This window comes from Anopheles arabiensis, chromosome 3 (genome assembly GCF_016920715.1).
Source record: "Anopheles arabiensis isolate DONGOLA chromosome 3, AaraD3, whole genome shotgun sequence".
Lineage (NCBI taxonomy): Eukaryota > Metazoa > Arthropoda > Insecta > Diptera > Culicidae > Anopheles > Anopheles arabiensis.
The window spans coordinates 71,842,180-71,866,765 of record NC_053518.1 but is presented as its reverse complement, the minus strand read 5'-3'; the positions used below and the strand labels follow the sequence as shown (position 1 = coordinate 71,866,765).

The window sequence follows — 24,586 nt, the reverse complement described above, 5'->3', positions numbered from 1 at the left end:
TGCCCGATCGCTCCTTTGCATTCATCTCTGGATTTTTGTTTCTCAGTCGAACGATATTTACCAGCTACCAACTGGACGAGCTCGAGAAGGCCTTCAAGGAAGCGCACTATCCGGATGTGTACGCCCGGGAAATGCTTTCCCTCAAAACGGATCTCCCAGAGGACAGGATACAAGTAAGTTTAATTTTCCTTTGCTGAATTTGATTATTTCACTCGGAAAGTAGCTGTAGTAGTAACGGAAATACACACAAATATCGCCTCAAATTACATTAGATGCTTTCCTTAGTTCGATTTTTTTTGTGCGCCAATGGTTCGCCAAAACCTCGTCACCAAATCAAAAATAATGGCATATTATGTGCCGTTGTAAATCGCACAGTCGGTCACCCCCGCTCCTCTATAGATCAGGCTTCAGGTTTACAGTTCATAGCAAACGATAATTAAATTTGCCGCAGCAAAGAACGTGCCGCAGCGCGCGCGTGTGCCCAAATGGCGCGTTGGCAATGGGAATGAAATGTAGCAAAACTCTCCATCGAATGCAATAAAAAATCGTACGCTTGCAACAGAACAATTCAAAAAAAAAAAAGACAACAAACTGACTGCTCGTTTTCTACCGAGCCACAAATGTACGAATCACTACAAACCCACCACCACTGTGTTGCGTACAGTGGCGGACAAAAGAGGCAGGCAACAAAAAATGACACCGAAGCGAAAGGGACCCCCAATCCACTCCCAGAAAAGGGGAAACAACGGCCGCTCGTATCACTAAATCACGGTGAAACGTTTTATAATTCATTTAGCAGCAGATTTAAGGTCCCGGTGTGTGTGTCTGTGTGTCGGTGTGTATGTGCATCATGCAACCCCTCGGCAAAATAGCAAAAGGCGCAAGAGCGCACCACCGGGCACGATGACAGTCTGCAAACAATGTATAAATTATTCTATTATAAACATTATCAAATTATGAACCCAACAAAATTGACAACCGCGGGAGTGGTCGCGTTGAGTTGCTAACGGGAGGGGGAGCTACGGTGCGACCGGGGGAGGTTTGCCACAACATCGTGTCCTATGTGCACGCGACCGACAAACAGGGATGGAAAACGCAAGTTTGCCGAGTGGGTGTGCGGACGCTTTGGCGAGAATGTGTAACCCTCGGGCCAGCAGGCGCATGCTTGTTCGCTTTCGGTCGATGCTTACTTTGTTTTGGAGTTTCGCCGCTACACAAAAGCTGGGCTTTAATTAAACGTTTTATCGTGTCAGTTTAGGGTAGAATTAGAATAACTGGTTTTTGTATTTTGAAATATTTTTTTAAATAAAACAGAAAGTGATGGTGTTCTCTTGGTAAAAGCTAAACAAAAATCGATCAATTTTAAACCACACTGTAAAACAGCGTGGCTTGCGCTCCCCGCGATACAACATTGTAGCCGAAAAGTGGGTGCAAAAATTGAATTAAACGACCATTATTTGCCGTCTTGCGCAGTATTATAATCAGGCTGGGACGGTTGGCTGGCTGGCTGGCTGGCTGGCTTGCTGGCTGGCTGGCGACACCAACGCGTCAGACGCGTGGTCGATGACTCGTAAAATATGATCCGATAAAATAGCACACCAGCGTGGAGGGAATCTATCATCCACCAAACCCTCAAACACACACACACATACAGAGCAAAGCACACGCTCGTTCCGATTGTTTACGTTGAAGCTTATTGGTTAATGGAGTAGATAAAATTTAGGATGCGCTAAACAGGCGAAATGGAGTTTGTTGGCTCCATAGGGATCCAACAGTTACAATCCCGGACGAGGACGAGGAGTGGCCCCGGACAGGAGAGATGCGGGAATTGGATAACAGAATAAGTTTAAAGTAGCTTGTGCCCAGGGGTTTTCTCTCCGTGCTTGTTGTTTGTTTTTGGCAAACCTATTTATCGGCAATGAGCCAGCCCCGTTTGTGCAAATTGTGGGAAGGCCAAATTAAAGCTGACAGTGGATAAATAAATTGAATTTATCATCCCAAGGGGGGGGGGATGCTCCCGTTCGATGTGCGCCGGATTGGTTTAAATTTGTGGCTCGAGTTAGTAGCTGTGTGCAGTTAAATAATGGCTGCTGGTTGATGGAAAATGGGCATCTAATTTTGGATAGTGGACTGACTGTTAAAGTTATTGCTCTTTTGGGTTTAATGTTGTTAAAGAAGTTTATTAGGTTTGCCGTTTGGATGTTGGGGAGATTGTGGGGATTAAACTCACGTTAACTTATACATTACAATGAGGAATCTTTATACATTTTATGTGTCTTTGGCTTCATTCAAAGCAAAATTTTCGCTTGGTTGATTTGATACTGCATTTTGAGCAGGAGATGGTATGATTGCTTTTATTTTTATTTGTTTTGGCTTTGAATGTATTCAAATGCCTAGTTTTAGTTATTTATTTGTTCGAACAATTTTTGCGAAAGAATATAATACACAGATTTATAGCATTCTTTCAAGAACTTAAAAAAGATAGCATTAAAAAAGTTTGTAAAGATATCTTACAATGTTTATTGGTATTACAATTTATTAAAGATCACTTACAACTGTTCGACGTTGCTTTAAGAACTGCCGTCAAGGTCTCGTTCAATTTTGTCATTTTGGTTTAATATATCGACATTTGCGCTACATTGCATCTTCGTTGCATCAAACCAGTAACTATAAAAAGCTGATTCAGTTGACGTAATTGGGGATTTCGTTGTTGTTTTACATATGTTTGGGACGTTTAGATATTTCTTCGAATTTACAACTAGTTCCTGCTCGCGAAAGTCGCAATATTTCAGATTTTCAGGCTGGCAACATGCAAAGTTTCTAAGTTGTATTGCTTTTAATATTTTAATGTGAGATAATATCTGGCATAATTCGCTTTCAAGATCTCTTAGGGTAAACGTACGTATAGTGCTGGTAGTACCAATAGTGGTGGTATTGCACTAAAATGCGGACCGCACGGCAAATTAAAAGTAATTAAGTTATTTAGCTTTTTACAAAGGGTTTTAAGGATAAATGGGACCATTCCGTTACTTAGTGACCTCCATTATTTTGTGAAATGTGTCAACATTTTTCCAAAATCCTTAGGTTTTCGTTATGAAATATTTCTGTAAACGTTCTAAATGACCACATAACCACGCAATTACTAGGTTTTCAACATAAATGTTATAAAATGTTATTGGTTTGCTAAAATTATTTGCCTTTTGACCTTATTTATGAATTTTTAAGTGTTTTTACCACAGTGCCATTATAGGTACACAAAACAGGCATGTTCCTATAGTGGTTAAAGTTATAAAATCAATAAAAACAAGTCATTTTATATATTTTTTGAGGATATTTTTGAAATGTCGTACTGTTTTCACTAAAATAAGCAACAGAAATGAGTTTTCTGTAGGTAATTTCCAAAAAAGGGCCAAAATTCGCTCATTTGGCTGAATGAAAAATTGACTTAAAATCAAGCACACTCTTCCGGGTGTGGGTTGACGACAGGTGTTATACAGTACTTTAGTCAATATTTTCATCAACCAAATTCATACTTTTTTACGATCAAATTATGTAAGAAATCGAAATTATGGCAGTAATCCTTAATATTCATACGAAAACATGTTTGATATGTTTCATGGTAAAAATGGTTATGATTGCGAAGATAAAACATATTTCAATTGCTATGTGTTGAAATATTCAATAATTATCCTTCCTGACACTTTAAATCCATTAAAACACATTGGTACATTTACCCTATAAGATTTATACAGGGTAGAGTAGACTTCATAACACAAAATGAAGGGTTACATATGCACCGGTAACTTCAGCAGAAAGTCATCCAAGCAGCCCATACTCATCTTAGTGCATTGTAATGCGGATTACACTTACTTATTCATTCCTGCAGATCACTCAGAGACTCTCTGACTACTTCCTCTTTGTTAATCCCATGCATAGTTTGACAATTTGAGCAATTTTTATACAACTTCCTCATCATGAAACAGCAATGTCTTTCAATTGCAAATCTCCGTTCGGGAATCAGATCGCTCATCAAAAACGTTGCGTATAATCCTCATCATGACTCCGAATTATTCTTTAAGACAATGGTGCATTTTTTAAAATATCTAACTACAAACTGCTTTCTTGCACAGCCCATGATGATACATTATAATTAAGCTACAGTACGTCACTCAAACGAGCTTCAATTGTATCTTGATAGCTGCACAAACCTTGCACAAATGCAAATCTAACTTATAAAAACCTGCTTGCAAAAGCGGCAATCATCCCGCAAAGCGCCGATCCGTAACCGGGGCCGCCACTGCCGCCAACTCTAATCGGAAGCCGCCATCGCCGCGTGGAGCGTAGCGATGATGGAGGCGCTCCGAACAAAACAAAACACACAAAAAATGGTGAAAAATATCGCCTAATCGTTCGATAGTGAGCTGCAGTGGGTGAGAGGGCCTTCTGCTGTGCAATTAGATCTCTGACTCACTTGCTCACTTGCGTTTCGTTTCACTTCTCGCCCTCTAATGAAGTGGCGTTCGTGTGTAGTTGTGCGCCGCGGCCAAATGACGTCGACTGATCCCAATCCCGTCCCAGCCGTATAATAATGATAATGAAACATGTTAGAATGCAAACAAGTTAGTTAACACGTGTTTATGTGGCCGCCCGCTCGGCGATGAATTGTGCCCGAGCCCGGTCTATTCCCTCCGTCCCTCACGCGTTCGCCATCCGAACAGCAGCAACACACACACAAAAGCTTGTTCTTTCACTCGGTTGCGTTTGTTTACACATTTCTCATCGCACCGGCGGCACACACAATCCGCTCGAGTAGCAGCTCTGGCCAGGCACAACCGGGCCCGAACCACCCTTCGCAGAGCGCCGCAAGCTTTTCACGCAACTTGACCACTTAAGCAGCGTCGGGCCGCTGACGATGGCTTTATGACCTTCTTCGGTGCAGCGTGGCCGTGTTCTCACCCCTCCCCGTGTTCAACGGTCGAGGCCAATTGTCGGGCGCGCTAAGGACGATGATGAAGCTCCTTCCGCCTGTCGTCATTTTGTGCCCATGCAGCAGCAGCAGCAGCAGCTTCTTTTTTTCTCTCTCTTAATTCGAGCGTGTTTATATGTGTAGCAGTGTGCATAAGAAAAGCACCCCCAGCCCCCCTCCCACACTTCTTATATCTAAAGGGGCCGCGGGGATGAATTCATCCCTTCATTTTCACGCTTGTTTTTTTTTTCTTCTCGGTGTTTTGTTTTCTGCCCACCCCACCCCGGGGCTCAATCAACACATTTGCCAACACATTCCCTCTGGGGCATGCAGGGGTTGCAGGTAAGATCACAAGTGCTTCTTGTTATTACTGCTGATGATCGTGATGATCATGTTTGATGGGGCGGCCGTGTTGCTCGGCTTCTTTTAGTTTTGCTGCTGCCCGCTCGCTCCTTCTTGTACCTAACATCACCCCATTATTGTTATTATTATTTTTAATCCACAAGTTTTGCCCCTGGACGAGCACTCCTTCCTCGGTCCGTTTTGGACGCGAAACAGGCCGCGCGGCATCTGCTTCATCACTGTGGTCACTGTGCGAGCCCTCACTCCTTCCTCGTGCTTTGCCGCGTACGCTTTCTTGCGGCGGTTAATTCTATTTTTCAATTTATTACAATAACAATGAGGTGCTGTTTTTTTCTCGAGCTGGGTCGGGACCGGCGGGTTTTAAAACTCGACGCGGCGCGGCGGGGTTGGAAACAAAATTGATACCGGCTTTGGAGCTTAAGTGCGGTGAAATGTAGAGCTGAAACGAATGCGCGAGGGATGGCGGTGATGTTGGCCACTTCAGGCGGCAACCCTCTCTCTGTGTGTGCTGCCCCGCTGCTCTATCTCCTGTCAAGGCTTGTTTCATTGTTGCACAACTCCTTGAGTACCGTGTGAGCTTTCGAGCTCTGCTCGGGCGCGATCAAGCGATTACCGTACCCCGGCCGTGGCAAAAGATATCGGTACCGGACCCGGGTTAAGCAAACGTTGGCCGCGCACCGTATTCCCAAGAGGGAGGAGGGAGTAGAAGCAGGGCACAAAGAAGAAGAAGAAGCAGAAAAAAGGGCAAGCTTCTCAAGTTAGGTAAACAGACAACTCAACAACCATTCTTGCGGGCTTGAGGGAGGAAGAATGTAGTGGGAAGCGTTAACTGCTCGTGCCGTGGGGGAACGGCGTTGATACAATAATCAATTGTCAGTTCTCAAATTGGTGATATTGAACTGTTCCTCGCCGGCTCGGTGAAGGATGAGACAGCAGCAGCAACGGTCGAACACGGTGAGTCAGGTATTGAAATAATAAAACTCATCTTTTAAACTCCCTTCGGCACGATCTTTTGGGCCATTTTACTGTTGCGGGATGTTGCACGTTTCTTCCCCCTCGAAGGAGTGTTTGACGATAATTAACCCCTACTGTCCCACGCACAGATTGGGCAAATAATAAATAGACACCCGACATAGATCGTTTCGATCGTTCACCGATTGGGCACGATCGATCGGGTGCTGCGTGCCTAATAATTATTCTGCTCCCGAGCGCGCGCACACACACACAGTTCGATCGAGATTCGAGGCTGTGTGATGTTTTCAAACGTTTTGCCGGTTTTAAAGGCAACATTCCAAAGCGCTCTACGGTAGCCCTGTCTGTTAGTGGGAAGAAGCGTTAGTGTTGCGCGATGATGTAAAATATCGACATCACTTTGGGCACTAAAAAAGCCAAAGCAGCAACCAAGCGCGATCGTGAAAGATCGCTTACGGAAGGGTAATGTCGGTGTGTGTTGCGTTGCGTTGCCGTTTTTCTTCTCTTACGAAAGTGGATGAAATTTGAGACTACAGACTACCACTTCGCGTTCGGAAAACGGAAAACATTTACATTCGTTTGTAACACTTTGGTTCGCTTTTTTGTGCTGCTTTCTCCTTTTGCCCGATGTCGCGCCATTCAAACTACACCCACTTGTCTGGGGGAGAGGGAGGAGGGGGTTTAAATTTTCCGCTTTTCCGGCGTGCCTTTTAAAAGGGCAGCTGACGCGTTACACCTGACACCGAAAGGTTTGCATCTCATCCACAGCGCCAACGTTCGCAGCCAACGCGATCAGCGTATTTTCCTACGTCTATTCCAAGGGGAAGCAAAAGACGCAAAGGGTGGCGACAATTGGCGAAGCAATAAATTGGTTTTCAATCATCGTCACAAAGAAGCACAAAGTGGGAGACACTTTAGTAAACGAAAGGAAGCAAAGGTGAGAGAGGGAGAGACTGAGAAAGAAGCAGCAGCAAAAAGCTTTTCACTGCTCACTTTCTTGCCGGTTGAGGTGTACCGGAAAGAGGTGCTGATTGATTCGCTGGCAATTGTGTTGCTCATGCCAATGAAATGCATCCAAACGTGGATGCGAAATGTTTGCAGTTCGCCGGGAAGCAAAAAGGTGTGCCATTGTTGGCGAATAGTTGTTTGGTGGAAAATAAAACGGAAGCTATAAAATGAACAGAGAACGATGCTTAACGATAATGTTTTTTTCAATTGAAAGTTACTTATTTCTTTTATTTTTTACTTAATTTCATTTTAAAAATGCTAAATTGTATGTTTGGCAGTAAAATGCTTGTTTCCGATAGCAAATACATCATCCCGAGTGACTTGATGTGAAAATAAAAGCGCAATTACACGCATTAACCCTGACGGTGACTTCGTGGTTAAATTGGTAGCGTTTGAGTGATAACAACATGCTTATTCTTAGTTCCACTCTTGTTGAAATTGGAGTTGCTTCTCGTTGTAGAACTTTTCACGGCAGCAGTTGAGAACTACCATCATTTATGTATTTTATTTATTTATTTATTCATATATAATTGTCCTGCATTTTTGTGCTACGGCAACTTATCTAACTAACTTATCGTTATGCTTCAGACTAATCCCTATATTAACGACTATTATCACCAAAATTGAATAGTAATAGAAGGCTCTTAAACAAATCAGTCGAGAGATTAAAATCAAAATGGCCAATCCAGTCGTTAAATTGCCTTGCCATTGATAATAAAGGATCGTTAGATCCATAAAGTGTGCGTCTATGTAAGGTTTTTTTACAGAGAAAGTACATGCACTTCATTATTTATCAATTTGCTAACAAACACACTTTGATTTACTTTTTGACGATGTTCAAGCGTTTGAAGACCTAATAACAAATAACGGTCCCTATATCTTGACATAACACTGACACCTTTCAAAGGTGGAAAATTCATAGCTATTCTAGTAAATCTGCGTTGAACAGCTTCTAATTTCTTTACCCAATTTGCACTATGTGGAGACCAAATAATAGAACAATACTCAGTACATGAACGAACCAAACAAAGATAGAGTGATTTTAGGCAAAATATATCATAGCATTCGCGAATTTGACGATAAATAAACCCTAATAACGTTTAAGCCTTACTAACAATATTGTCAATATGCAAGAGAAACGTTAAGCTTTGGTCCAAAGTTAGTCCTAAATCACACATAATTCACAAGCGAATATTACAGTAAATCAGCAGTTTCTTTTCTCCCATGGCTTTGATCTTTTCTCCCACAAAAAGGATGTTTGTGGTTCCGTTTCCCACAGAGCGAGCAGTATCCTGTATCACTTAGCCGCGTAGCGCGTAGCATGGTCGCGCGCGTTTACAACCCGGTTTCGTAGCAACCGCCGCATCCTATGCGGCTTCGGTGGCAGTTAGTTAGTTAGTTAACACTGCTTAAATGTAACATTCCGTAACCCACAATCCCTTTCCGAGAGAGAGAGGAGCGTGTGCGGCGGCAGCCAGCCACGCACACGAACAATGAACACCAGCTGTGTCGTCTCTGTACACGTGTTTTTGTTTCGTTAGAGTAATAGTTGTCGAATAAAGAGAGAAGAAGGAATAAAAAATAGGACACTCATGATTACCAATTGCTACTGTTGTAGTTAGTTTTTCCAATTTGCTGTCTATAAGCTTTTTTTGCCAGAGGGAGAACGTACGCCACTTAACACTAAAAAATTACACACACCCTTAGCGGTGGCACACTGCCGCACAGCAGGTGGGGAGGGGTTGCGCGTACCTTCACTACACTGTGTGTGTCCTTCATTAGGATAAAGTAACCATTTTGTAGCTAACGCAACCGAACGCACCGCTTAGGGGGAAAAAACTCTCTAAAATGTTGTAACATTTTTCGATCGAACCCCTCTAAATAAGAACTCAATGTTGATTAATTAAAAGCGTCCACCCCACCCCAAGAGGTGGCAGCACAACACACTACAACGCAGCAACACTTCATTTGAATGACTGTCCACCCCCTCACAGCAGTTAAGAAAAGAAAAAGGAGAGAGAAAAAAAAAAAAACCATCACACCTTGTCACACGCCTCCCCAACCATTGCTGACACGGGTGACAGGGGCATGAAATTGCCGACAATGGACAAAAATTGACAAGTTAAACGATTCCGCGCCGCTCCGTGTGTTTGGTACCTTTACAAAACGGGACACACAAACACACAAAAAAAGTTGCCAAACCAGCAATCTTCCTATCATCGCCATCGGGCCCACGCGTTCATTTGCAACAGAAACGCAAAAACTCGAATATGATTGAAGTTCGATAAAAGGTACTTCGTCTTTTTTCCTCTCCCTTTCACACACACTCTCTCTCTTTCTCTTTCTCCATGCTATTGTGGCACACTGTCGCAAAAATGCATCTGACGGCTGCTCTTCCCACCCGGGCGTATACAAATGTCTGCTTCAACGTTGCTCTCCGTCGGCACAGCAGGTGAAACGTGAGCGGGTTTGGGCAAGAAGCGGCCTGGGATTGGGAAAAATGTTCGGCTTCGGAAAGGCCCCACCCGGGTGCGACACGTGCGCTAGCGTTGGCCAATTATTTCACCAGTTTTTGCGGTGTTATTAAGCATGTTTATCATGGTCGGGGTCAGCGGGAAAGCAAAACGAAGGTGCTGCTGCTACTGCAGCACTACACTAATGAAAGCACTGGGGAGGTGGAAAATTGACTGCAGACAATAGGGGGTTGGATGGCTCAAAAGCTGCTAAGGACACATCTAGTCAGTCTCCTGCTCAATATATCTTCCTACTGCACCGTCTTAACCAACTCCGAACGTGGTGCTCTTATCCTGTCAGCAAAATTTTAGCCATAACTCACTCATTATGTGCAGTAATGAAAAAATAATCTGTTATAAATTTAATTTGCTACTCCCGCTTACAGCCAGCGGTAACGGTAGATTACGAGCCTTTTACACACTAATAATCCTGCACGAAATCCTGCCGGTACGGGGAGAAAAGGGGGTGAACCATACGGGGGACGAAAGTACCAGGACAATGGGGAAAGGTTTCGGGACTGGATTGAAATTAACGCCCGCCGCGTGGTACGTTGTGTGAAGGCGTGTGGGACGAGCACGAGCTGCTGATGCCCAAAGCTGATGGACAAATCAATAAGTGGATAATAACAACGTTTTGCGCGGGATCAGTGAAAGGATCGCACCCTCACTCTCAGACACGTACACACGTACACACGAGTCACGATGAAACTCTACCACCGATACTGAAGAAGCGTAATTTTCAGCGTATGGCCACGGGTGGACGGGTCCGGCGGAGTTGGGATAGCACATAAGGCGCTTAATTATGGGCTGGTGTGAAACTCGTCTGCCGCGAGTTGACTAATTGTCTGACTTTCAGTTTCTCCTGCCGGAGTCGGTGGTCGGTAGGCGGATGAGGACGGACGGCCACTATCGGCAAAAGGGATACCAAGAGAGGGGGGGTATGCGGGGGCGGTATGCAATGATTGTGCCGGTTTCTGTTTTCCCTCACCACCAGGGGCGTATGGAGGAAGAATAGAGCAACGAATGGTGGAAACCTTTTTTTGATTACAAGGTGCAAACCTTTACGCGCCCGAGTGAGCAGCAGGTTTGAGGTGAAGAGAATCCAAGAAACTGTTTTGCATGCGAGATCTGCTAAGGGGAGGAGTGGTGGTGGGTGGAGGTGTGGGGCGGCGATGATTGCAAACATTCGTGTGTGTGTCAAGATAGGCCGCGGCGCTGGTTGAATGAGAATGTAACACAAAGGAAACAAGAGGGGAATATCTTAAGATCATGATCAATGGCACAATGGAGGTTTTTTTGATGGGCACGTTAACTAGACTGTTATAATTATGATGCAGTAAATGCTGTGCGCAGCGTTTGCAGGCGTTATTTGCATACTTATTATCACGTTTAGTGCAACAACCGGTGATTTTGGGCCCATAGTAGTCGTTTCGTTTGCAATAGTTTATGGGACTTTAAATGTTCTCAATGGTCAAGAACGATATGAATATCTCAGTTGTAAAGTCCATCTAAAGTTTGTTGAAATGCATTAACGGGTTCTCTCTGTCCAGCAATGAATGAGCAACATAGAAGTCATCTGCAATAAGTGAGTTTCCAAGGTTCCTACATTTATTTTCTCCCTGTTAGTGAGTGTGCCAATGTGATCGTTCTCAATTTTGAGAACATTTCTCAACAAAAAATATCAATTTAAACCGTTGTATTAGCTAGTTGAAATTGAATCGAAGTTTCTGTAAATGATTGAAAACAAATAGCTTTCAAAATTTTTATTTCCTTTAAGAGATATTAACTGGTGTATTTTGGCAATTTGAAATAAAAATGCCTATATAACATGTTTGAGTATAACATCGACCTGCATCCCAAACAGATGCACCAGTGAGTATTGACGCCTTTGAGTTATATTTTCATCAACATGTTTTGCGTCACAAAGGGCCTATTATCCACACTAGTTTGATAGAATTCTTCGTAAAAAGCGAAGTTGATAAACCGTGATTCACAATACAAAATTATTCTAGGTACAGTCCTTAGGCAGAATAGAGTCATGTTTGGTCCTGTTACCGTACTTTGTCTACCATCGCACTTGATTACTGGGCCAGGCTGAATGCATCTTCCAAACTGATGATTTTGTAATATTAAATACGAATATTATATGTAATGTTGTCTACACTGTGAGTTCTTATCGGATTGAAAAGTAATCCAATAAGTCCAGTTATGCTGTTATAAACGCGTCAAATGGAAGGTCTTTCCTGGGTTAAGTAATGATGCCTTATTAACATTTTAACCACAAGAGCTACATTTGATGATTGGAATACAATGAGTAGTAGAATCATAGAGGGCTATGATTTAAGTCTTCATACTAAGGACCTCACCGCGCGGCCACATGAGGTGAAATATACAGCGAAATGAACTAGGGTAACTGTACCAGTTTTCGGCAGGCTAGTGCAGCAGTTTCACAAAAATTGCTCACACATCAATATTTTTCATTATTTTTCTTGAAAGTGTTGTTATTATGGTTGATAAACTATCATAGTATGTTACAATATTTTTTATTTGCCGGTTCAAAGCCCTTTTTCATAAATATTCGTGAAAATGCAAACATTGATTTTGCTCCTATTTTCGGCAGTTTGTTCCTATTTTCGGCAGGCTGTGTTCCTATTTTCGGCAGCGCGAATACGGGTCAGAAAATGTTTGTATCAATGTGAATATGTACAAAAAATGTTTAAAGCAATTTAACACTCTTACTTTCCTAAGATAGGTGTTTAAAACCACTTTAATTATTAATTTTATGTTGCTTATTTTGGCCCGTTTTGACAGCCATTTTGATGCGACGTTTAAACAGAGCAGCCATTGACAGTTTGATGGTTATAGCGTACGGTGCGAACTGGCTTACAAATATTTATTTTTCTCTTAAGTTAGTGCATTGTTTGTCGTAAAATTGGTGATATTTGGTACAAGAAAGGTCATATTATTTGTCGACATACGCATTTTAGTGTTCTGATCAATTTTAAAAGGAATATTCAGCCAAATTTAAAGTGTGTTATTGTTCCGAGTTTCGGCAGGAGCCCACAACATTGAGCTGTCAAAAATGATCATTTACTGTGTACCTATTTTCGGCAGCATTTAAAGTGAAAAATAACTTGTTTATCGTGATTTTAAAATTTTGAACAAGTTAGAATAAATTAAATAAGCATAAAATCTTTTATATACACCACTTTTTCATTGTTTTACTGTTCTGATTCTCTTAATCACAAAACCTGCCGAACGATTGGCTGACAGCAAAGCTGCCGAAAAAAAGCACAATTTATTTGATATTTTGAAAAATACGTAATGAAATGGTGTGAAACTTCGTATGTGAATATCAAATAAGTACACTTTCACTGCAAAATTGTATTTTGTGAAATTTTTTACCGCATTTGTGCAGAATTTAACGTTTTTAGCTACCCTGCCGAAAATAGGTACACTGCCGAAAACTGGTACAGTTACCCTATTTCGAACTATACAGGAGAAATATGTATCAGATAACGCATCACAGCAACCGCATATGTGCAATATAAACAAATAACGTGCACAAAATTGTAACAAAATCCAATAAAGATCTTCAATGTTAAGTATTTTGGTAATTTTCAATCTATAATTCATCATTTCTTTCATTTTGGGAATGTTCTTCTTAAGAAGATATCCTTTTAAAGAGAATTTCTACAGCGGATGTTCTCTTTGGCGGATATTCATACCCGCCTGTTTTCAGCAATACCAACCGGTAAAATCCTGCACACTTTTACACCTAATGCTGTAAAAAAAGAAATGAAATTCCCCGCCAACAGTCGTTTTGCATCGCATAAAGCATTTAATACCTTTCCTCATCATCATACCTCAAAAAACAATACCGAACTGCGAAAAACGGCAGGCATTGCGCATTTCAAACTCGATTCTAAATTCCAACTTTTCTAGGAATGTATTGTCCTCCATTGTCCCAAGGTCATCCAACCGCCGGGGCGGATGGGTAATTTTGCACTGCACTGCTGAATTAATTGCCCATTTCTCCACCACCGAACGTGCGAAGACCACTTCTGCCAAACATTCCGCATTTTATTTACGATCCTTTATTAACCGCGCGCCCGTTGCGTGTTGCGTTGGGTGGTCGAAATAGCAGTCAACATCGAAATCGGAGTCATCCCCACGATGCTTTCACCCTGGGCGCAGCAGCAGCAAACCCTCCACGACCCTTGACCCCTTTGGACGCATAATTTATGCGTAATCATGACAGGAATTTGTAGCTTATTGAATTCCAAACTTCTCCGACCATGGTGCTAATCCACGGAGGGGACGAGTGCGACGGCGAGGACAACTCGTGCCCGCCACTTCGCATGCCGGAGGGTCAGTCGGATGACTTTTTACACACCATTGTCTTTTGAATCGTTTAACTCGTTTATGCTCCTCGTCTTGGTACGCCACAATGCAAGGATCTTCCACTGCGTTCCTACATTGAAATTGACTCTCTGAGGGGAGATGTGGACAGACTGTGCCACAGATTTTCTTTCCAACCCACCCAAGGGGTTGGGGTGCAAAGATTAAACTGTTTGCGTGCCACTAAATTAAATTATCTTATTATGTGCTTTTGCTTGCTTGTAATGCGGCAAACTGGCAAACTCCAGGGCAAGGGAGGAGGGTGGAACGCGTTGCATTCAAAGGAATATATAATTCGATTATAATTTCAGTCAACTATTTCACCCCCGCGTTCGTCCTTACGGAGCGTCGCTCTCGATTTTCCACACGGGGGTAGCACGGTCTTAAGCACCCACGGCCACGGTGAAGTGATGTCATCAATAATGGTCGGTGGTGCTTTTAGCCATTTATGGTTGCTATAAACATTCATTAGTTATTTATAACGCTCCGCACACGCTTGCTGCTGGAACCTTTGTTCGGTGTTCCGGGTATCATCAGCTTATAACAAATTAAACTAGCTCGCTCTCTCTCTCTCTTGTCGACGGGTTTGGTTTGGTGACGGGAGATTTTAGAGAGACATGCCGCACTATTTATTATGCTGCTGCTTGGTGCCATACCAGCGGGACAAAAAAGTGAAGTGAAGTGCATAATTTGATTAACTTATTTTAAAGTTAATGCCGGGGCACATTAGCCGAAGAAGAGGAAGATGCTTTGTCGGGGTTAATTTGTTTTAGGTAACTCGTTTATTAGATAACTGAGTGAGATAGTGTGATTTTTGAGTGTCTTTTAAGTGCTTTAAGTTTGTGCAAACTTTATTCAATTTACATTGTATGGATTTTTTATATTTGTTATTATGCAAAACATAAAGAAATAGGTTTTCATGTTCCAGCATTGCTTTTTTAATCAATGAACTGAAAAGAAGACCGAAATTAGTACATTAATTACATATTGAATAGAGGAAAAACGCCGACTTTTGATTAGTTAAATATTAACTAACTATCAACAACCTTTTTTTGTACTATCTACAAATATTAAAATGTTCTTAGCGCTCTTCTATATTGTATGTAGTCATTAGTCTATTTTATCTGTTCTATATCACTTTGGATAGGAAAACTAGTAATCGAAAGTTGGTTTCTTGCCTTTTATCCTTATTTGGTTTTTAGTATTTGGGTTTTGGTTTTTTATTTCTGAACAGTATCTATCTGTTAATTCCATGTACAGATTCAACGCTCGATTTGAATGTCCTACCTTTATCGCCTACTTTGATTTTCCCTCTACCCTCTATAGGCGATTTACCCGGCGCTCTAGCACCAATTGAACACGACATCGAACATGAAAAATATATGGGATTTGACAAGTTTGTCTTGTTTGTTGCTTTGTGTCTGACAGTGCACCTCCATATGATTATATGGGTTTGTTCGTGTCGGATGTCGTGTTCGATTGCTGCTAGAGCGCCGCCTTAGTCGATTGAATCCAAGATCTATTACACTGCTTCTAGACGACCAACTTATGTACCGCGACAAATTTTCTGCGAGCTCTTTGTTCTAAAACAACATCTCAGTTTTAGAACAAAATCAGAGTCAACCGTGATTGTCGCGGGTTTGTGAAATTTTCACAGAAAGGCAACGCTCGCGTTTCGCGACATTACGATCAAAGTAAGCCATACATTCGTGCTAAAACAAGGATGGTTTGACAGATAGAAAGAGTCGCAAAAAATTGTCGCGCAAGATTTTTTGGGTCGTCTAGAAGCAGTGTTAAGGAGAACAGGTCGATGCAACGGTCCTGCTGGAGGAACGAAAAGTTTAACAGGCATAAATCAGCACAGTACATGTTCCAACAGGGTAAAAGATGTTCTATTTACTTTCAATTAAACATTGAGAGTAAAATGAAACATCCAATTGGCACACACTGGTACAATATGCACACTGCCCTTTGCTTATAACCCTGCGACGAATGATAAAAGAGATAAAAAAAATCAAAATCAGCCATAAATCAAAGAATTTTTACAACTATTAGCAAATAATGAGTCCGAAATAGCAAAAGACTCCCATTCGCTCCATAGCAACGACCATAAACAATGTTTAATTTAACTGTCAAAATGTTCCAATAGTTGTTTGTCAATTTGTTCTAAACGCATCGACCTGTTCTCTTTCATGGACCTTGATTGAATCATTCAGCTAGAAGGCTGGTGTCAGAGCTCCATCGGATCGGAATTTGACCGATACTCCGTGCGATTTCGTCGTACGACCGAATCAAAATAGTTTTAATGCCGTCGGATCGTCACATATTGATTTTATGTATCAATCTTACCATGTAGCTTTGGTAGAACAACGCTAAAATGTTTATGTTTTATTATCTTTAAACTATTACAAATTGCCAAACTTATCCAAATAATTGCAATGAAGCACTGACACCAACCTGAAATATGAATTTAAAGATGATTATGTTTGAAAGTAGAAAAGAAACAGGCTAAGAAAATGTGTTAAAAATAATAGGATTATTCTTCTAGAAATTCTTATTAATAACTCTTCAGTAAAACGTTTTTTTCACAGTTGCTTAGTACATATCTCAATGAAGTGAGATCATTTTCGAACATTATACCTTCTCGTTCCCGTTCCATTCGAATTATTTACTTCCTCTTTTATTCCAACAAACCACACACGCACACACACACCAACCATAATCCTTCACAATTGAGCGCAACTTTAAATTGATACGCTTCTTATCGCTTGTACAATCGATTCCTTCCTCCACGAGGATTACCAACTCACGCCAAACGGGCGCAAGCTCCCGGCTTTGTAAATCCACCACTTGACACGATAATTATAAAATTGATAAACAGGATTGAAATCTGTCGTTTGTTCAATTAAATTAAAGTAAGTCACACAAAATCGTTAGCGTGAGGGGTTGGTCGTCCTCTTCCCTTTCTTCCCAAAAACCCCGGAACGCATAAAATCGATGGATGCGCCTTGTGGGAGGGAAGCACCTATTTACCACCCAAAATTCCCACGGGGCGTCTCACTCACTCCGTCCCGCACACAAAAAAGGGAGAACCCGATGAAGTGCAAAACGCATTATCAACGCTACCGCGAACAACAACCTTTTTATAATCTTCCTTTGCTTGTAGTGAAAGTGTTTTTCACCCGATCCCGCTACCTTTGCCAACCCCTTTGGACGCGCCATGTACGACCGATTAGACACGCGCCTCCGTACAAATAGACACCATATGATCAAGTTGCTCACCGTTTTGTTCGCAATGTTCGCTTAGGGATGCTGGGAATTGCCGGTTCATTGCGCGCACACATTGCGCCACAGACAAAAACGGCGTTTTCGGGCGGTGGGTTTTTGCCAATGAATAATAATAATAATCACCCCTTATATCAAACCCTGCGCAACGGGCACTATCTTCGCTCGGAGACTCGGGATGACCTATAAACCCGAACATCGGCCAAGGAAAAACGGAGGGGGAAAAGCCGACGGAAATTGTAATAGTTGGCAGGTTGTTGTGTAACATTTACCGTGACAAACAACGACTTAACGGCTCGCAGGGATGCGAGTTCAGGGCGCGTAGGGGCGTTTTCGGAAGAACTCTCCAAGGTATATAGAGGGAATTAATTCGCGTGCAAAGGTCGCACAGATGGATGTAAGGATGTAAGGAAAGGAATAGCAACTGTCAGGGGAAACGGACGCTGCAACTCTGCTGATAGGTGTCGTCAGATTGCTTGGAGAGCATTTTCAATCGTCATGGTTAGAAATCAATTATGGGTTTGATGGTGTCATTAAAATGGAAATGTTGATTAAATAATTTCACAAAAAGTATCCCAAAAACATACAATTTTATTCCATCAGAAGGATATAGAACCTTGATTTCAATAACAGGATAACTAAACTCACCTCAACCTCCCAAACAGTGACTCAAACTACTCACTCAACCACAGCAAACAACGTGTACCGCGAAAGGAAAGGTAGACACACACACAGAGAGAGGCTTAGTTAATTGAATTTCAGCTATCCCACCCAAATGCGGCCAAATCTTTATCCAACCTCTGGACGTTTGTGTGCTTGAGAAAGCACATTCATCGCTAAATCCTACGCCCAATTGATTCAATTCTTCTTCCCCCGGGTTCGAGTTGACGGGCAACGGGCAACCGGGGGCCGTAAATACTTCCCGTGGTCGGCAACAGTAACAACATGTCGATATTAATAACATAATGATAATCTATCGGAACTCGAAGCGAAAGCGAAACGAAGAGAAGGACATGAACGACCAAATGCTTCTATTCTGCTATTCCCTTTTCCTGGAAATCTCTCATCTACCATACCGACAGTATGGCTGGTGTGGCGAAACTGTTTCGGACAGTGAGAGACAGCTCATTTCTATTAATTAGATCGCCTTGGCTCCTCCTTGCTTGTCCTCCGTGTGTATTTGTGCGGTCGTTTGAGTTCAATTTTTGGTAGTGATTTAATTGAGTTACTGGAAGACATATTGAAATAGCGTCTCTAATAGAAGTAAAACGATTCATTGCTGGGACGTGTGTGTGTGATGTGGTTTAGGGAAGAAGTCCTAGATCAGTGCGGGGTTTGAATCACTTAACGATTGTTTATGCCATTAAATGAGGTCATCTTTCAGCTATTTGGGGTTCTTTACCAACTTATGTTAGAGGTCGTATCAATTTTCGTTTAACTAGATCTCGTATTGTACGATTAATATAATATGAAACTGAAAGCGAACTCAAACGTTTAGCTGTTATATCTGGCAAGGAAATAGGACATTACTTGCTAGGTCCTAAACCATGCATGTTAGCTCATAATGAGTTGCACTTGTTTGCGAAGGGTCGAGGAACTTCGGGCATCTTTACCGAATAATGTTGTTTGTTTTAAAATATATAACAATAAACAAAAGTACAAAAAATTATAATACAAACACACGAACAAATGTGAGAAAATGATGCCAAAACGAACCGAATGTACGATGTATTGTGGTATGTTTTTGAGATAGTCACGGTATGTTCGATTTTGGGACGGTTGCCATGTAGTAACTTTGAACTCGCGTTGGCCAGGGTGGCCTTCAAACATTGTTAAGGAAGATCATCGTTTGCTGAATTAAGCAGAACTGAGGTGGATACTGTTCCGATGCGGACTTTCGACACTTGATCGTCCAGGCGATCATAGAAACCTTTAGGAGTTTTCCCTTACTGGAAACGTTGGAGTTTAGAAGCCTTACATTGGGCAGGGGGACATAACTAAACTCTTTAAATGAGAAGTAGATAGATGTATAATGGGCATAGTCCTATCCTGACAGTCCAAACGAATCTGACCTGCCATGATCGGAGTTGGTTTTATTTCTACTTAAATGAAGGGGTTAAGGGTTTCGCACATTTGGTTCCGGGTTGTATGTTGGAAAGTTATTGTTTTCACTCAGCTAGTTACGTTGGTCTTTTGTTGACAAGAACGATGGTTCTTCCTGTTTTGGGTTTAACTCATATACTGTTTCTGCTTTGGGTTATAATGCAAAACTGTTCCTGCTTATGTTGTACGTTTCGTTTGGTTCTAATAAGTGTGTCACAATTGTTTTCATATGAACGGTGTGGCCTGAGCTCTTCCGGGTGTACATGGTATGATCTGATTTACTGAATGTGTAATGAATGTGTTACAATAGTGTGATTTGGCTTCCAAAGTTTGTGTTAAAATGTGTCTATAGCTGATAGTGTGTATTATAATATGTTCTGTAGAGCAGATATGCTACAATATCAATGAAGTTTAATGACAATTGCTCTTGCACATCATGAGTTTCGTTGGTTGGAAGTCATCTGTACCACTTATAATCTCCTGGCTTGCAAGCGACACGGTGGTCTATTGTATACACGTACCAGCTGCTACAAAGCCGAACGGGTTCGATTCCCACTTGGCGCCCGGAAGTTGTTAACCAAAACAGAAGAAGAATACGCGGGGACACACACAAAACATAACTTATTTGAGAACTGTATATGGAATCTGGCAATTTTGACCGGTCAGTAACCGATCTGGGATTTTGACCGATCAGTAACCGATACTAGCAAAGTTTTGTCATTTAAATACTTTTTTGTCATATAAAACTATTTCTGTTTACAACACTAAATTCATGAGAAGAATTGTGATTTAAGACACTGCAATCATTTTTGGTATATTTTATATTACTTTTATAGTAAAATAGACTAAATGTACTATCAAGCCAAATAGTCAAACATTCACTAACCATCCTTTTCAATCTTTTCTTTTTTCTCTCTTTCTGTCTCTCCCTTTTTGCCACTTTATTTTCTTTCCTTTATTCTTTCTTTCTCTCTTCTCTCTCTTTTCCTTTTTCTCTCTCTCTTTCTTCTTTTTCTCGTATCTCTTTCACCCCTTTTATCACAGGTGTGGTTTCAGAACCGGCGGGCGAAATGGCGCAAGACTGAAAAGTGCTGGGGCCGCAGCACGATCATGGCCGAGTACGGGCTGTACGGGGCGATGGTGCGGCACTCGCTACCGCTGCCGGAAACGATCCTCAAGTCGGCGAAAGAGAACGAAACCGTCGCGCCCTGGCTGCTAGGTATGCATCGACCGTCGGGCGACTCGGCGGCAGCGGCGGCCGCCACGGACGAGCCGGAACCGAACGGTGGCGGCGGCGGCGGTGGCGGCGGCGTCGGCGGACAGCGCCTGCTCGACTACTATCGCAACTACACCCGTGACCCAACCACTGACATTAACTTGTCCGTATCCGTTTCGTCTGCAGGCATGCACAAGAAGTCGCTCGAGGCGGCCGAAACGCTCAAAAACTCCGAAGATAACAGTGACCGTGAAGAGACACGGACGGAGTCGAGCGAAACGAGCGGCGGCTCGGCGGCCGCCCTCCACTGCACCCTCGGCTCTTCGCCCCTCAAGTCGCCCCCGCTCGCGTCGGACGGGTCCGGGTGCGGTCGGGGCGACTGCGGCGCGGATGGTGCTGGCGGACGAGACGGCACCGGAGGAGCAGGTGGAGGAGTTGGTGGGGGAGGAATGGGAGGGAATGGGGCACCGCTGAACGGCAAGCACGGCAGCAGCGCCGGGGCGGCGCGATCGGCCGCAATGGCGAAAGTTTCGCGGTACGGGTCACCGACCGGTGGGCGGCCACACTCACCCTCCGTCACACCACCGGCCCCGGTACATCCGCACCATCCGCCACCATCCGCTCACCCGTCCTCGCTAGCAGCCCATCCGCTGGGGGGCCACCCGGTCTCCAGCAGCCACAGCTCGATGCACCCTTCGCCCACGACAACGACCATGACGGCCAGCACGGGCAGCGGGATCAAGCTGCAGCCACGATCGCCACCGCTCGGGACATCGCTTGCGGCGGGCGGGGCCGGCAGCGGGGACCACCATTCGCCGGTTGGGCATGGACCGCACGGACCACACCATACGGCCGGCATTCCGCCCGGGCTGCCGGGCGATGGCGGCGGCGGCGGCGGCGACTTTCTGCACACTGCCACCAACAACAACTATCACCCCGAAAACGACCACGAAGCGTTTAGGTGGGTTGACTACAAGGATCCGGTCGCGTTCATACGGTGATTTGACATTTTCTTTGCTACTAATAATTGTTACTATCTCACTCACTTTTTCTATCTACTTCTGTCTTTGTTTGTATTTCTTAAGCTCTTTCTTCTCTCGGTTAAGACTTTGCTTGACTCGAGCTACTTGCATCCATTTCTCTCTCTCTTTACCAATCTTTCTGTCGCTGTTAAAATGTTTGTATTATTTTTTCGGTTTTTTTTATTGATTATATCAGTATGATTATTTTTCTTTTCTCTTTCTTCTCTTTATCTTACTTTTTGTGTATACTTTTACCTAATTTTCTTATTGTTATTCTCCTATCGAGTTCAGTTGGTTAATATTCTTCTTGGTGTGTGTAAATTTAATCAATCTCTCTCTTTCTCTTTAATTTTTTATGTCTGTCTTTGTTATTGTTTCTTTTTGTCTTTTTTTTAGTTGAATTGGGTCTATTTCTCTGTTTATCTCTTATTCTATTAATTTTTCCTAACATTTTCCCCAATTTTGGTTAATTTTGCTATCAATTTGAGCCACTTGCATTTATTTATTTATTTATCTTTTAATGTATCTTTATTCTTATGTTTGCTTATTTTTTCTTATATTTTTCCTCTTTCGAATGGGATTGTGCTTGTTTTGAGTAAATTTCATCTACTATAGTTCTTTTTTATCTTTATTACTATCTTTGTTTATATTTTAGTATGTTTCTTTTCTTCGGTTTTTTTGTGTTTGATTCGAGTAACTAACATCCTTTTTCAACATTTTCTGTTAAATTTTAATTAGTTACTAAAATTGCTTGAATCAAGCAGAATTTAACTACTTTTCTTCTTTATTCATTTGTTCATTTTCTGCACTCTCTCTAACGCGCTTTCTTCCTTCTCTCCTTCTCCAAACAGGAACAACTCAATCGCTTGCCTCCGAGCGAAGGCCCAAGAGCATCAGGCCCGGCTGCTCAACAGTGGACTCCTGCTCCAGGTGCGCTCGCTGGCCGGTCTGCAAACGCATCCCGCCTTCGATGGGGGCTCCGTGCCGTCGCTCGGCTCCCCGTACGATGGGTCCTGCTCGATCGCGGGCCATGCCGCCCTGCACGCCCAGCAGCAGCGCACACCGCCCCCTTCCCATCCAGCGCAAGCCCCGCTCGACGGGACGCTCACGTCCGCCGCGCTGCTCGAAATCGATCGACAGCGGGCCGAGGCGAACAGCAGCAATGGGTCCGCGATCTCGGTGAAGGGTGCGAGCAGCAGCCCCAACGTCAGCACTTTTTGACAGCATTTATAAGCGCGCCTCACCTTCTCGTAACCCGAAAGCCTACTATCTACCACTACTGCTACTACTTCGAAACACACAACCATCACAACAGACACTAACACAAACGCACACCATTCAACGGCTCGTCCGATTTTTGTGTAGCAAAGAGGAAACATCAATAAAACAAACAAGTACAACGAATCGAAACGAATCGATCATTATTTAGGGGATGTAAAACAAAACAAAAAAACCAAAGAGGGCGAAATCGTAACCAGTGAGGACAGTGTCTCTGGCTCTGTAGATTTGAATTTGAAATAAAAAAAGGATCGCTTTCCTCCGGCTATATGCACCGTTGTGGTGTGGTTTTTTTTCTTTCCCTCACAGGGCTTTTGTTTAAACTATGCGAGATTATTGGTGAATAAAGCATACAAGGAAAGGGACTGTTTTTTGTACATACTGCAGCATAATATCGTTATGTCAAACAAACACACATACACTCAAGCATTCATTTTTCTTCCTGTTTTTTTTATGTGCAATCTCTGAAAATCTGAAATGAGCCTAAACTCTTAAATGAAATTGCGAAAAGGGGGAAGGAAAAAGTAAAGTATCATAATATAACAGTATAAGTATATCGATTTAGGTGATACAGTAAATACGTAACTAAGTGCGTGGTCCGGGAACGAAGATAGAAAGAAGCAGAAGAACAACGTTCTGGGCTAAATAATAACTTATAAGCGGAATGAAAACAGTAGCAGTATAGGAAAGGACAGTGACAAAAGTTGGAAGGAAAATAAGAAAAAAAACACACACACACACAAATTCATCATTCATCCGATCGTGTCCTATCCGATCGATTGAGATCGCATTGTATATAAAGAATAAGAAAAAATGTGAAAACATGAATTAATTTATTTCAAAAACCTAAAACTGTTGTCAGGTGAACGAGAACTGAAGGAAGAAAAACAATTTAAAGGACACGAAAAGGCAGTAAAAAATGACAAAACATTAGATAAGCACAATCAGCCAACCATTTCAAACAATCCACAAAAGGCAACATACAAACAAACTATACCCCACAAACAACTTGTAATACATAGATAGGAACACTCTGTGCAAGCAGTATGATGGGCTCTAAGTTCTAATGATGGTTTTATGAGTTCAGTTCAATTGTTACAAGCAATTCATTTACTTGTGCGCTCCGCTCTACTGTCGATTGTAGCAAACTACACAACAACACAAAACCGATTTATTCAACAAACAGAAAACTATGTATAATTAAACATGCACACACACACACACACAGCTAGAAGCCTACAATCGCTAGAAAACGTCTGTGTGTGTGCTGAAAGTTGGAGCTGGAGTTGAAAACCGAAACGAACAAACACGAATTAAATGCATTGCAAATAAACAAGTGTATCATGTGAACATTTAAAAGCACGGTGCATCGTTTAATGCCTTTGTTTGATGACAGAAAGAAATTATTATTGAGAAATATGGTTCTATTTTGATGTATGAAACAGTTACATTTAATTTA

The 24,586-nt window shown here is 42.4% G+C and overlaps 1 protein-coding gene across 2 annotated transcripts in view; it reads left to right on the top strand.

Moving 5' to 3' along the window:
- LOC120903318 (homeobox protein unc-4-like) overlaps positions 1 to 24,489 on the top strand; it is a 60,850-nt gene extending 36,361 nt beyond the window's left edge. Inside the window, exons 4-7 of one of the 2 annotated variants that reach the window (XM_040312683.1) lie at positions 47 to 173; positions 20,656 to 20,830; positions 21,014 to 21,788; positions 22,701 to 24,489. In XM_040312683.1, the coding sequence (XP_040168617.1) occupies positions 47 to 173; positions 20,656 to 20,830; positions 21,014 to 21,788; positions 22,701 to 23,070 (1,447 nt within the window). In that variant the 3' untranslated portion in view covers positions 23,071 to 24,489. Of the gene's footprint in view, positions 1 to 46; positions 174 to 20,655; positions 20,831 to 21,013; positions 21,825 to 22,700 lie in introns of both variants that reach the window. The other variant, XM_040312682.1, reaches the window with a different exon arrangement.
- Positions 24,490 to 24,586: the final 97 nt, after the last annotated feature.